Source organism: Pseudogymnoascus destructans, assembly GCF_001641265.1.
Source record: "Pseudogymnoascus destructans isolate 20631-21 unplaced genomic scaffold scaffold_76, whole genome shotgun sequence".
NCBI classification, from domain to species: Eukaryota; Fungi; Ascomycota; class Leotiomycetes; order Thelebolales; family Thelebolaceae; genus Pseudogymnoascus; species Pseudogymnoascus destructans.
In genome coordinates this window covers 1-14,189 of record NW_020167592.1, presented here as the reverse complement: position 1 = coordinate 14,189, position 14,189 = coordinate 1, and the positions used below count along the sequence as shown (strand labels likewise).

The 14,189-nt window shown below is 46.2% G+C and overlaps 5 protein-coding genes across 5 annotated transcripts; 2 read left to right on the top strand and 3 right to left on the bottom strand.

Annotated features, from left to right (window-relative positions):
* Positions 1-11: 11 nt before the first annotated feature.
* Positions 12-889, bottom strand: VC83_09526 (uncharacterized protein; the record flags this gene model as incomplete). The annotated part of the gene is made up of 1 exon (XM_024472940.1): positions 12-889. A coding segment is annotated over one exon (878 nt), but the record flags the coding sequence as incomplete, so codon positions are not given.
* A 236-nt stretch (positions 890-1,125) lies between these two features.
* VC83_09525 (uncharacterized protein) lies at positions 1,126-1,871 on the bottom strand (the record flags this gene model as incomplete). The annotated part of the gene is made up of 3 exons (XM_024472939.1): positions 1,126-1,447; positions 1,557-1,692; positions 1,766-1,871. 3 exons carry the CDS (start codon positions 1,869-1,871, stop codon positions 1,126-1,128), a joined length of 564 nt encoding a protein of 187 aa, XP_024319477.1.
* A 1,804-nt stretch (positions 1,872-3,675) lies between these two features.
* On the top strand, positions 3,676-5,526 carry VC83_09524 (uncharacterized protein; the record flags this gene model as incomplete). Its single annotated transcript, XM_024472938.1, has 5 exons — positions 3,676-3,914; positions 3,964-4,285; positions 4,347-4,486; positions 4,541-5,440; positions 5,493-5,526. The coding sequence occupies 4 exons, from the start codon at positions 3,676-3,678 to the stop codon at positions 4,824-4,826; spliced, it is 987 nt and encodes a 328-aa protein (XP_024319475.1). The 3' UTR covers positions 4,827-5,440; positions 5,493-5,526.
* Positions 5,527-9,816: 4,290 nt separating this feature from the next.
* Positions 9,817-10,267, top strand: VC83_09523 (uncharacterized protein; the record flags this gene model as incomplete). The annotated part of the gene is made up of 1 exon (XM_024472937.1): positions 9,817-10,267. Exon 1 carries the CDS (start codon positions 9,824-9,826, stop codon positions 10,265-10,267), a length of 444 nt encoding a protein of 147 aa, XP_024319478.1. The 5' UTR covers positions 9,817-9,823.
* A 708-nt stretch (positions 10,268-10,975) lies between these two features.
* Positions 10,976-13,395, bottom strand: VC83_09522 (uncharacterized protein; the record flags this gene model as incomplete). Its single annotated transcript, XM_024472936.1, has 7 exons — positions 10,976-11,016; positions 11,130-12,319; positions 12,438-12,592; positions 12,768-12,848; positions 12,900-12,940; positions 12,982-13,072; positions 13,132-13,395. The coding sequence occupies 7 exons, from the start codon at positions 13,393-13,395 to the stop codon at positions 10,976-10,978; spliced, it is 1,863 nt and encodes a 620-aa protein (XP_024319474.1).
* Between the last annotated feature and the right edge of the window lie 794 nt (positions 13,396-14,189).

Genomic DNA, 14,189 nt, shown 5'->3' with positions numbered 1-14,189 from the left:
AATACTCTGACTCTCGCTGATCCAATGCCCGCGCAAATGGACGCACGTATACCAGATACTGTGCCAACACCTGTCCCACCTCGTCCGGCAGACACCGTACAATGTACTCTGTGTTCCCCCGTCTCTTCCGTGCCTTGTCATACATGGTTAAGAAGCACATCCGCCCGTTGACCACGTATATGTTCCGGGCTGAATAAACACTGTTGCTCACCTTCACCGAACCCAACTCGGGCCCGCGTCCGGGCTGCCCACCCGTTACGTGCATGCACACCATCAGCTTCCGTAAGAACTGTCCCTCCTTTATCAGATACTTCTCCACCTGCGGCCGGAACCATTCGGCTGCTTGCGTCGCTCGGTTGTTTCGTAGCAACCTCCACCCCCCACCACCCCTCTGCGCTCGCTCCAACAAATACCGATAACCAACCCCGACCTGGTCCTGGTTCTGCACATGCTCGACGAAGCTGAAGTCCTGCTGACGGAACGACTGGCTCCACGCCATGCTGTCCATGATCCGATCCAAATCAATGGCCTTCACATCACATCCGAACGTCAACACCCCCATCAATGCTTGCAACTCCACAATCAACGCGTGGCACATCGCCTTCACCTTATCCAACACCACCGGCTGGCCCAAGTAGTTTATAACCTTCTCATCGTCAGACCAATGGATGTTGGATGGCGACTGGTGTGTTTTGTTGAACTTCTTCCCCATGGCCAACTGCGTCAAAATGCTCGACGTGGGTGAGAATGACCCCTCGCACAAATGCTTCCTCCGCAACTCGTGGATTCGGTCTGCTACGGAATCGACCTCTGCCTTGCTCTTTAACCTCAACTCGGGCCACGCCTCGCACGGGACTGCCACTCCAGCATGATCAACCGGTTGATCCATAACATGCCAGCCAGAACGGGCGTGTACGAAAATGCTGACAGCAACGACTGGCTCTGCTCATCAATCCCTCAGACTGCTAAGTAATGCATCATGGGTGAATCGTATAATGCGATCCGGCTCGTGTCTTGCATGACTGTTAACATGCACAAGCACATCAATGCACTGGTTACCTCGCGATCGCAGTCTTTTGCTTCGCCTGCCATTCCGCCTATTGTCTCCCCCCAATGTCCTCATGGCTATCCAACCCCCTCCGTATCCGTTGAATGCACCTCCACTGTGCATACGTGTACTCCCACGCCCGTCTCTGAATCCTCCCCCCAATCCCCCGTCGCTGTCCGCATCATGTAACAAATGAAACCCTCCCAGACCCGGCTGTACTTATCCATGCTCTTTGTGCTCTGCGGCAGTTCGAATGGCCGCTGGCTTGCGGCCTCGTTCTTCGGTGACGCCCACCACTTTAACACATCTTTGTGGTCAATGTCCTCTAGCGTGTCCAGACACCGCTCCATGATCCGTTTCCATGCTCGCAACAACCGTTCCAGCTTGGGCTCCTCGGGTCTGGCATGCGCGCGAAGCGGGACGTCTCAACCATGTTGTGCTTCGACTGGCTTAACGCCTCGTTCCACCTCGTGTACTGCAACCATGAATCCATCTCCACGGCAGGCACCTCCCTCGAAAAATGCAGCCGCCGCTCTTGCTTGTCGGCCTCCACTTCTCAATATCCTGGATGATCTGGTCGTCAACCATGTGGCCCCCACCATCACTCCCACTATCTAACCCATCGCCTGCATCAGAATCCTCACCTGCATCGCGCACGATGGCTCGACGCCCCTGTCGCACTTGCTCTTCTTGCCTACTCCTGTCGACAACCCATACCGTGCCCTCCTTTCATCGAACCATGACTGTAAACTGCACGGGCCTGGAACAAATCCTCATCCGCAACCCGCTGCTTGCTATGCACCTTGTTCCCATGCTGTTTCATTGTGACTCGGCTCCGTGTCTTGTACGGGCAATCCCTACATTGCAACCCGTTATGACGGGGATAATGGGTTGTGGGGTGGAACCATTACTTGGTAATTTGACTGTCGCATGATCATACATAAATGGGAACTCCTTTACGTACTCACTCACTTGCCTCCGCAACTGACTGGGCGTCTTGTGTCTGTCGCTCAAGTGTCGCAAAATGGCAGTCGGCTTCAATGCATGCCGGCACTCGCAACATACCAAAACACCAAACTCCACATTCAATGCAATTATACTGCGTAATACTTCGGGGACGGGTTGTGCCATGGCTGCAACCTCCATTCCAATCATTTAGAACCCTTTCAACTGCTCGCGCATGGTGTTTCCATGACTTGGGGTTATCCCAATCACGCTGTGTTGTGTTGGGGTGATGCACGGGCCAAACCTTATTTTCCCCATACAAAAAAATCCCCAATCACGCCGTGTTTGGGGAAACTAATTGTTAGGCTCCACTAGGCTGCGCACTGGGTACTCATGAGTCGAGTAGTAGAATTTCTACTCACCCAGCTGAGTTACTTCACTCATATCCCGAGTATTGTTGAATGAGGATTACTCACTTGCCGGGTACCTAGTATAGGTCTTGGCAACCCAGTTATATCACGTGTTTGATTAGTCATTGAAAAGGGGTGTGATCGTGACTTCACATTGATATCGATATCGTAAACGCCATAACTCAATAACTCCATTCCCATGTCGTTGATATCCTATTCCACACTATAACCTTTGCCTTTAGGTACCAGGTTACCAGAAGGTTGCCAGAACTTATCTAACCTTCATTCCTGGGTGAGAGACATTTCCATCAATTAAGCCTACAGCTCCATGATTAAACATCATATCCCGCAAACGCCGAACCAATACCATATCCTTTGCCTGAATTGTCACTCTCTTCGCATGAATAGCAAGGAGATTTGTCACTATAACTGTTAGTATGTCCCTGTCACTATGTTCAAGTATCATACTCTCAAATTCTCGAATGAGGAAGCATTCGGCAGCTTTCTGGAGAGCTAGGATAGCAGATTGCTGGAAGCGAAGATTGGACTTGAAGTCTTGTGCGATTTTCCTAACAAGACGCTGGAATGAGAGCTTTGGAATAATCAGGCGAGTATCAAGTTGCTGTCTTCTAATATCGCGGAGAGCCTTGGTGCCTATATGTTTATTAGAGAGTTCTGGTAATCCTCTGGTAATCCTCTTACCAGACTTTGCACGGCGCATGGCCTTCTGAGCATGATTGTTGCAAGCTTGAGATGAGCGAACTGGAGCTTTTCTTGCTGTGCGCACAGCCTTTTCCTTTCCCTTTCCCTTTCACCAAGCCTAGAGCCAGCCTGTAATCCAAGTGGCATCCTTGGTGCTGTGCCGCCAGTTGATCTCCTAGCAGTTTAACATTAAGATGAGTTAGTGAAGTATACACAAGACAAAGAAGTAGATCAAAAGATATATGTACTTACAGTGAGTTTGTAGCAAGGATGTTGTAGAAAGAGTAAAGAAAGAGGTAGAGGTTGAAAGGTATGTGTTTTATTTGAAGGTATGCATTGTAGTGTTGTTTAGAACAGTAATTATTTGCAGGTGAATATTCCTTGACGAATATAATTGTTTGCAACTTTAAAAAAACAACAACCTTACAACCAACCACCTTCCTTGGTTACGTTCCGATCTACACATTCTTCTTCTCTTTTGCGCTTTACCTCTTTACTAGGACCTCAAGTTTATTATCTTGATTCTACAGTCAGAACTTCTGATGATCTTCTGCTAATCACGTGTTTAGCATGGCGAAACGCAAGGCACCTGAAGAACTCTCCACTAATTTGAATACTATCAAAGCTCGCAACCGCGTCTCCAACCTTACTGAAGATGAGAAGGCTGTTCATTTAGCACTCAAGGCTGACCATGGCGATCTGAGCTACTACTTAAAGAAGTTATACAAGTCTGCAAAGTATATCGCTGCCTCTGCTGAAGACAAGACACGTCTACAGAATGAATTGAAGGTTGAGCGTATTCGTGTTCGGTAAGTTCCTTCTGGTAATCTCTGGTAGCCTTAATCTAACTATAAACAGGACTGAAAAGGGCACCCATGCATCTTGCATTGCGAATCAGAAAGTCAAGAATACTAGCGCCCCTTCTTCTTCTCCACAAGCCCCACCATCTACTCCGCCACAACTTCTGTCTGAGCTTGCTGCATTTGAGGGTATCACCAGTATCCCAATCGATGACAATCATAACAGCGAATGGGAGGATACTGAGGTTGAAGACGATTTAGAGTTGGAGCTTATGTTACGGCGCGACGATATTTTAAATGACGAGGCTGTTCTACCAGATGAGCTTTCTGATGAAGAGATCGCTAGCATCCAGGCTCTCTTAACTCAAGCATGCATTGATGTTGGTACCTCATAGTCTGGTAATCTTCTGGTAATCTTCTGGTAATACTAACGGTTGATAGGCCCATGAAGAGTCCAATTTCCGCAAGTGGCAACATTTCTGGGATAGCTGTATCCGCTCATATACGAGAAAGGCTGGAAAGCTGAGAAAGAAGCCTGAGCATCTCTTTGAATATATGCCATGGATTGATGTAGAAGAAGGGTACGTCTCTGATCATTCTAGCAATCTTCTAGAGATACTAATTGTTTATTATAGCACTTTTCACAACGTTATCCCACCACATAAATATTTCTGTTTGTACGAGCAGGCAGTTTGGACAAACTTTACAGCTTGGAAGTTTGGAAAGTGGGCCCAATTACCAGGACCTGCGCAGTGGTACCCAAAGTCTTACAATCTTGTCGACAACGGATGGTTACAAGTCTCCACTCATAGTTCTAGCTTCAAAGAGGCGTTCTTACTTGTCTACTCTAAGAAATTTGATAAGGAAAAGTGGGCTAAGGTATCAGCTGCACAGGATATGTTGTTTCTGGAGTTAGAGTAGAGGAGAGAAATGGAGTATTTGATTTTCCGACGCGAATAGGGGCTATAGAGATTTAAGTATTTCATCGTAGCCAGACTTCTGGTAATCTTCTGATAATCAAACAATTTGCTACTTGCCAAATGTCATCGCAATATTCAGAGTTGTTTGACTCTGACAATCCTATTTCTAATATATTCTCAGACTCTCTTCCCTCTTCTCAACGACTACCTTCATTAAATCAAATCCCTGCGGGCCTCGAATATACTGGCAAATTAAACCAATTCATCAAATGGACTAAGGATACACACGATGTATTCATTGAGTGGTGGAAGCTATCACGATGGTATGAACAACACTCAGATCATACTACAAAACTCCTTACGAAGATTGCATGGGATTCAACCAACCGGAGTTCTCAATACTGGAGAATTTATCACCTAGGAGCAGACCGGCTTTCTGGAGAACCATGTGTCATTTGTACCTATTGTTCGAAGGCCCTTACGCATCCTGCAATCAAGTCTGCTGGCCCAAAGTCTATGGCAACACATCTTGCATCAGACATTTGCAAAAAGAAGTCACGGATGGGTAAGGATAGTCTCTATCAAATGCGAATCAATCAGATGCGACCTCAACAGGTAAGGATTACCAGATTATTACCAGAATTATATAGGCTAATATCTATAATAGGATCATATTCTCACACAAGAGGCATTTTACGAACAAGTTCTATACACAGTTATCTCAACTCATAGCTCATTCCGCTCAGTCGAGGATCCTGAATGGAAAAGGCTTGCTATCTTACAGAATCCTCACTATCCACTACCCTCAGCAACAACTATTCGAAACCTCTTAACAACAAAGCTCACACAAATCGAAGAAGAGATGCTACAAGATGTTGTTCCTGGTTCAAAGATTGCATTATCGCTCGACTGTTGGTCAAGTGTTACTCGACTTTCATTTATGGGTGTTATTGCATCATTTATCGACCGTCATTGGAAAATGCAAGAGGTCTTGATTGGGTTTGAACCTATATATACAGAGCATACTGGTGCTGAGTTATGTGGAATACTTGAAAAAGTTATCACAAGGCAGCATTTAGAAGGACGAATTATATCCATTACGACTGATAATGCGTCAAAAAACACTTCAATGATGAGAGATGTGGAAATAATGCTTGATAGTATTGCAGACAACGAGCATTTCATTGGAGGAAAAGTACAACACATACCCTGCCTAGCTCACGTTATTCAACTTGCCCTTAGTGCTCTCCTTGGTCGAATCCGGATTACGCCAACAAATCAAGAGATCTTAATGAACTGGGAAGAAGAGAATCAGATGGAGGGCCTTGCAAAGTTGCAGAAGGACAAGGGTATTGGATTTACACTTGGAAAGGTATATATTCTCTTGTTAGTTCTGGTAAACTTCTGGTAGTCTTTTCTAATATCTCATAGCTCCGGAAGCTCACTATCTTTGTTAATTCAAGTCAAACTCGAAGGAACAGGTTTATGACTTTGCAAAAGGCAAACATGAACCGGGGTCAATCATCTCAGAGGCTTCTTCGACTTATTCAAGATGTATCAACTCGATGGGATTCGACATGCCATATGCTTCTGCGAGCACAGCAACTCAAGTCAACAATCAATCAATATACTCGAGGCGATCATGGTGCTCACATGTTCAGACTTAGCGAGCTAGAATGGAAGCACATCGAATACATCATTGATCTTACAAGGCCATTCAACTTCTTTACAACAAACATTGGATCGTCAGCCGGACCTACTGTCTGCTATACACTTGGAGTATATCAAAAACTCTTATCAACGCTTGAAGGAACTCGGCACCGGCTACGGCATAAGACATATCCATGGGCAGCAAAGATGACTTTAGCAATCGATGCTGCAGAGAAAAAGATTAGGAAGTATTATAACAAGCTATACACAAATACTGGATCTATCTTCGCATTTGCTAGTATCTTAAATCCTAGTGTGAAGCTCTCACACTTTAACAAAAAGGTTTGCAAGCTTGACTTTTCAATACGAAATTGGGAGACAGAGTTTGAACAACAGTTTAGGACTCTTTATAAAGAGCAGTACTCTACAGTGCGAGTTGCGAGTCAATCAGGATTACGAGATGCAGATATGGATCCATTAGCCTTAGTATTGCAGCAAAGTCAGACATTAAATGGGACTCGGGGCCAGCGAGAGGAATATGTGAATGAGGCTGATCTCTATCTTGATGCTCGTAAGTTTCTGGTAATCTTCTGATAATCTTATTCTAACTTGTATAGCACATATCTACACAAAGATATTGCTATTTTGGCAACAAAAGGAAGAGCAATTTCCTGGTCTATCAGCAATGGCTCGTGATATACTTTGTATTCCTGCTGCTGAGTCTGGAGTTGAGCGAGTCTTTAGTGCCGCAAGGGACGTATGTGGCCACCGACGTGGTCAACTTAATCCTGAGACGATTAAGAGTATTATGCTTATATATTACTCTCGACAATACAAGAATCGTCAAGGTCATCGTGACAAGCTTGCAGATATGATGGACGTCGTTGATATGACTGAGGAGCAAGTCGAAGAAGAGTATGAGGCACAACGACAACGGATGTGCAATTCTATCGAGTTACAATATATCAGCGATGAAGAAGAACCACGATCAAATACACATATCCGAGAGACATATTCAAAGGTACAATATCCTCCGTTTAATCCTCAGCGGCCACAGCAACAGCAAGACTTATCACAAGCTGCACATGAAGAACGACAAATGCGCTACCAACAAGGTGAAGAAAGAGATAGGGCTGACCGTCTTAACGAGACCTTATACGACATCCCAGATGACGATATCCCAGATAATGAAGATATAAGAGAAGATGGTAATAATGAGGAGCCTATACTTCCAACTATTCATGACGATGAAGATAAGGATATGCCGTCCTCGCCACCAACGCCTATCCAACACCCTCGGAAGACTGGAAGAGATCTACTTGATATCTTTCAAGCTACTCGTCAAGACCCTATAAATACTTTAGGTATTAGTAGGTCTGGCCGGCCTCATCAAGCAAGGTGGAAAGATGTTCTTGAGCATATATAATATAGTGTTCTGATAATCTTCTGATAATCGTGGTACTTAGATAGAGGAATATACGTGATTCGTTCTCACAGCTTATTAGAGATGGTAGAGTGATGCTGATAAATGTAATACTTTAAATTAACTTACAACTGTAACCATAAAACAGTATTAATCGTATGAGGGACTGTTCACGTAATGCATATATCTTACACGTGACAGCCGAGTACTCACTGGGTTTTTACAGAGTAACTGAGTATTGGCCTCACTCACCGAGTCGAGTGAAAGGTTCAGCTACTCACCCAGCTGAGTAACCCACTGAGTGAGTGAGCCGAGTATTGGGCGAGTAGTGCGCAGCCTAGGCTCCACCTGCCCCTACCACTCGACAAATCCGAAATAACTCTCTCACTTAAACTCGTATCAGAAATCGGAGGTAGCCATTCTGTTCCGCTTGTAAACCTCTGTCAATGGTGGTGTCGAACGATAAATTCCGCCCGCTCCTGCAGAACATGTGACTCTTCTCATACCTAGCCCCCCACCACCCTTTGCCACCCATCGGAATCTGGAATACCTCGGCCATTTCAAGCCGTATCAAAAATCGGAAGACGTCATTTGATTCCCCTCGTAATTCTCCTTCAATGACGATATCGAACTTTATATTCTACCCATCGCTGCAGAAGCTATCGCCACTCACGTGCCATGCCCATACTGCACCCTTGCCACCTGGCGGAATCTGGGATATCTCCATCGTTTCAAACCGCATCGTAAATCGGAAGACGCCATTTTGTTCCCCTTGTAAATTTCTTTCAATTACGATATCGAACGTTTGATCTTGCCTCTCAGCTCTGCATTTATACCACTTCCCGTTCTATGCCCTCTTCTTCTTGCCACCCATCGAAATCCATTATAACACGATCATTTCAACTCGTATCAAAAATCGGAGGACGCCATTCGATTCCGCTTGCAAATCTCCCTTAATAACGATACTGAACGTTTGGTTTCGTCTGTTGTTGTAAAAGTTATTAGCCTCTGAAAACTATGCTCAGCCCCCCCCTGCCACTTACCGCCTGACAAGATCCGCCATAACTTGTTCGTTTCAACTCGTATCAACAATCGGAGTATGCCATTTTGTTCGTCTTGCAAAGTTGTCCAATTTCCCCTATCGAACGATAGATTTGATCCATCGCTGCAGGCGTTATTAGCCTTCATAAACTATACTCAGCCAGTCCCTCAGCCACCAAGCACCTGACGAAATCCGAAATAACTAACCCATTTTTTCTCGTATCAAAAAAAGGAGTACGCCATTTTGTTCCCCTTGCAATCCTCTTTCAATAACGCTATCGAACGTTAAGTTCAGCGCACTGCTGCACAAGTTATACCACGTCTCATATGTAACCACCCCCCTTGGCCTTCCTACCCACTGCCACCCGTCTAAATCCGGAATATCTTCACCAGTTGAACTCGGATCAAAACTTGGGATACGCCATTCGATTCCCCTTGTAAATATCTTCCATTGACGATACCGAACGTTAAGTTTCAGACGTCGCTGCAAAAGTTGGAATCCTTCTCACATGTTACCATGGGGCCCCATTTCCTGGGCCCGGCCCAACAAATCCGAAATAACTCACTCGTTTCAAGTCGTATCAAAAATCGTAAGAGGCCATTCGATTTCTCTTGCAAATCTCTTCCAATGACGATATCGAACGTTAAGTTTCCGCCGTAGCTGCAAAGGTTATAATCCCTCAGAGTAGGTGCTCCACCACCCCTACTGTCCCCCCAGCGAAATCTGCAATATCTCACCCGTCTCAACTCGTATCACAAATCGGAGTACGCCATTTGATTCGTCTTGCAAATCACTTTTATTAACGCTATCGAACGCACCATCTGCATGCCGTGTCAGGATATTACAATCCATCCTATAACATGCTCCCCCAATCACCCCTCCCATGCATCGCCCGACCAAAACCGGAATATCTCCACCATCGAAAGTCCGATCAACAATCGGAGTACGTCAATTTGTTCCCCTTGCAAAGCTGCACAGGAAACGTCAGCGAACGTTCCACTCGATTGCGAGACCGTCAACCTACCGTCCCTGCAAGAACGTGAGTCCGGAAATGGACCAGGAGACAAGCCCTCTACTCCTCCTCACCTGGCTGCCAGTTGCTCTGCTTCGTGAAGAAGACGCACGAGTACCGCGTGCCCTCGAAGGGCGCGATCCAGTGCTCGAGGACTGCAGAGCGGAACAGGACAACATCCCCTGGCTGGAAGGGAATCCTATAGCCAAGGGCTGGCAGGCACAGCTCCCCTCCCTCAAACTGAGTATCAGAGCGAGAGTGTTGCCTCGAAATATTCCAAAGGCTAGTCTGGCATTCGAGCTAGGGTTAGCATAGATGGTAGTTTACTATACTAATTACTATAAACCCTTACGCTCATCCCTCATCATCTCTAACATCCTACATGCTTCTCGCCATACTAACATCCAATTGCTCTCAACCCTATTCATCCTTTCTTCCCTCTCCTTCATCCATCCCCATATCTCCTCGGGATACCTCCCTTGGAACCCCCCTACTTCTGCCACTCCTTGTAAATACCCCTGTTGGAATAATATGAATATCCCTACTAGCATCACCCCCTCATACTCACACCTCTCTTCTGCCATCCTCACAACCCCCCCTTCCCACCGTCGACATACCTTTACTGACAATCCACACTCTTCGCACTGCCCTAGTCCTCTTAAATCAACCCCCCCACGCCATTCCTCATACCCTGCAATCCCACATCCCTCCATTTCTGCTTCCATACAATCAACGTACTCGTGCTGCCTCCCTTTGCCATATACTAGCTCGCAATATATGCATCCCCCCTTTAACCTATTCATCACCCCTCTCATCTGCTCTTCCTCTTCTTCTACCTCTTTCATCTTACTCTGAATCCTGCCACCCGTGCTTTCCCTGCCATCATTCCTACTACCATCATTTATAGTAACCTTTATAGTAATCGCCTCCTCCTCACCTCTCTTCCTTACTGCCACTTGGCTCAAACACAAATCGCATAGCACGCTGTCCGACCCTACACAGCTCACTCCCTCTACTACCCCATCAAAGTAGTGCCCTAATACTACTCGCCTGCACTCCCTGCTCTGGATATATTCCGTCATTGCATCCTCATCCACCTGCTCCACTGAATACTCGCTCATCAACCCTTGACTCTTTACCCCTACACTCTGTACTAGTGTGACAATTATCGACTCACTAACCTCTCCCTCTCTTCCTCCCCTTCCTGACTGTTGAGCAAAGCTCGTCAATCCATATGGCCTATCAATATGCACCACATATATGATCCCTGGAATATTAATTCCTGTCCCTAATGCTCCTGTCGCCACAATCCATCCTCCACTTCCTTGAGCCCACTTCTGTAGTGTTTCGCCCTTATCATCTGCGCGTGCCTTGTAAAATGAGCACTCTAAAGCACTGCTGATTAAGTCGCCAGTTGCATAGCTCCGTACATAAACCACTCCACGTTTCCCATCTGGCAAGTATAGTAGTCTTTCTAGTAATCGAAGTCCGACCGCAGATGCTGCTTCTTCCTTACTATCCTGCACCTGATATCGAATGGTCGGCCGTGCAGTGCTCCGTCGTAGTAGTACTGCATCCTCAATTAATAGCCTGTCTCGTAATACATCTTCTAGCTCAACCATCAATGTGGCTGTTAATGCTGTAAATGGACACTTTAAGTACCGTAGTTTCCACAGCTCTCGAAGCCGCTCTCGATATGATGTATCTGTAAATGCAACATGGCATTCATCAAAGAACATGTGAGCTAGCTGCCCATTCAACTCGTACCCCTTAGCCTCGTGGAGAAACTGCCCACTGACGGCCTGGTCAGCACTGACAACCAGCAGCTGCACCAACTCTTGACTACTATAATGATTACTATAGCTCCACTCTTTACAGTGCAGCCCAGCAGCCTGTCCTCGAGCCACGATATCTTCAACTAGTGCTGTGAATGGAACGACCACAATCACTGTCTGGTCAACAGCCATGGCAGCCACTGAAAAGAACAGCACTGACTTGCCACTGCTTGTGGGCAACACGATAATCGATGTGACTGGGGGCTGGTGAACAAGTTGTAGTGCTGCAGCTTGTCCTTCAGATCGTGGCTGCGCTTGTGGGCCATAGATCCGTCGCAACCCATCTAATGCCTTTGCCTTCACCCCATGCTTGCTCTCTCTCCTCTCTCGTTTGATGCCAACTGGTGTTAATTGCTGGCTGGCTTGTCGCCCATGCTTTCCTTTCCCCTCAGCCTGTGCCAACCCTAACAACTCGTGCCATGCTACTGAAGCTTGCTCATATGCTGTGATTAACTCTGGGCCTAGTCGATGCAAGAATGCTCCGTCAACTGCATAATGAGCTTGGGCTACTCTCTGCCCATGCCCTGATTGTCTGTTTAATGTTAGTACTAATTACCATAATGATTACTATAATAATTACTATAAACAATAGTACCATACTATGGTACTACCATAAATAGCGCTTACTATAATCATTACTATAAACTCACCTAACCATGATATGTCGGAATGTGTTCTGCTCCAACTCTTCTTCATCATCACCCTCTGCAAACTCTCCTTCATCCTCTTCATCGTCCTTCTCCCACGTCTTGCTTGCTCGTAGTAAATGCCGTACAGCAATTCCAATGGCTACGTGTCGCCAGCTCTGCACTGTCAACCGTACACTAGCCCCTTACTTGTTGCCTTGCTTAAAGCTTGCGTGAGCTCTTCTCCTGCCATGGCCCTCGATTATCACCAAACAAGTACTCTGACTCTCGTTGGTCTAATGCCCTGCCAAATGGTCGGATATATATCAAGTACTGTGCTAACACTTGACTGACCTCATTGGGCAAGAACCGAACAATGTAATCTGTGTTTCCCCTCCTCTTTCTTGCCTTATCGTACATGGTTAAGAAGCACATCTGCCCATTAATGACGTATATGTTCCGCGCTGAATACACACTGTTACTAACCTTGATCGATCCAATCTCTGGTCCTCGAGCTGGCTGGCCACCTGTGAATGCAAAGTAACCATCAACTTTCGTAAGAACTGACGCTCTTGATTCAAGTACGCCTGCTTCTGTGAGTCGTTCCATTTGTATGATCCATCGCCTGCTCTTTGAAGCAACTGCCACTCCTTGCTTCCCTTCCTTGCACGTTTAAGCAGATACTGATAACCTACATCCGTACGCTCTCGATTCTTACATGGTTGATGAAGCTGTACTCAGACTGTCGAAATTTCGTGTTCCAAGCCATGCTGTCAACGATCTGGCTCAAATCTACCATGGGCAGCTCTGAATCAAACGCCAGATTGTATAGTAATCTTTGTAGTAATCCTATCAAGTCATGGCACATTTCCCTAACCTTTTCAAGCTCAACTCCCATTCCAAGATAATAAATCGTCTGTTCATCGCGTGACCAGTGGATGTTCGCTGGCGACTCATGCAGCTGGTTATACTTCTTCCCCATAGCTAATTGACTCAGATGCTTGACGTTGGTGAGAATGAGCCTTCACAGAGATGGGTCCTCCGTAGCTTGTGGATTCGCTCAGGAATTGATTCAATATCCTCTTTGCTCTGGAGTCTTAATTCTGGCCATGGCTCTAATGGTACTGCGATCTCAAGCATAAGCAGCCGTGTGATCCATAACACACGTCCAAGTATTGGTGTGTATGCAAGTGGTGGATATAGCGATTTGGTAAGTGGATCGATCCCACGAACAGCTAAGTAATGCATCAATGGTGACTCGTACAGCCCAATCTTGCTAGTGTCCTGCATCACGACTAGCATGCACAGTCGCATCAATTCGGCTGTGAGTAATGGATCCTGATCGTCTTCATTATTGGGTTCAGTTTGCAAGTGCGTATGGATCTGTTGGATTGACTGCCACTGAGCATGGGTGAATTCCACGCCAGTTTCTAATGAAGTCAGTATAGCAATCATTATAGTAACCCTTCACACACGTTGCCAATGTGCACTTCGCGCAGATGGTTTTGGGTTATATACTATAGTAACTACTATAGTAACCATCTACTCACTGTGTAAAGCTGTGCGCTTCACGCAGATGGGTCTGGGTTTGATTTATCCTACCACACAACCCTCCACACACGTTGTGTGACGCCGTGCGCTTCGCGCAGATGGGTTTGGGTTTGATATATCCCACCCCCTCCACACACGTTTCGTGATGCTGTGCGCTTCGCGCACATGGGTCTGGGTTTGATATATCCTACCACCCAACCTCCACACACGTTGCAAGACGCTGGT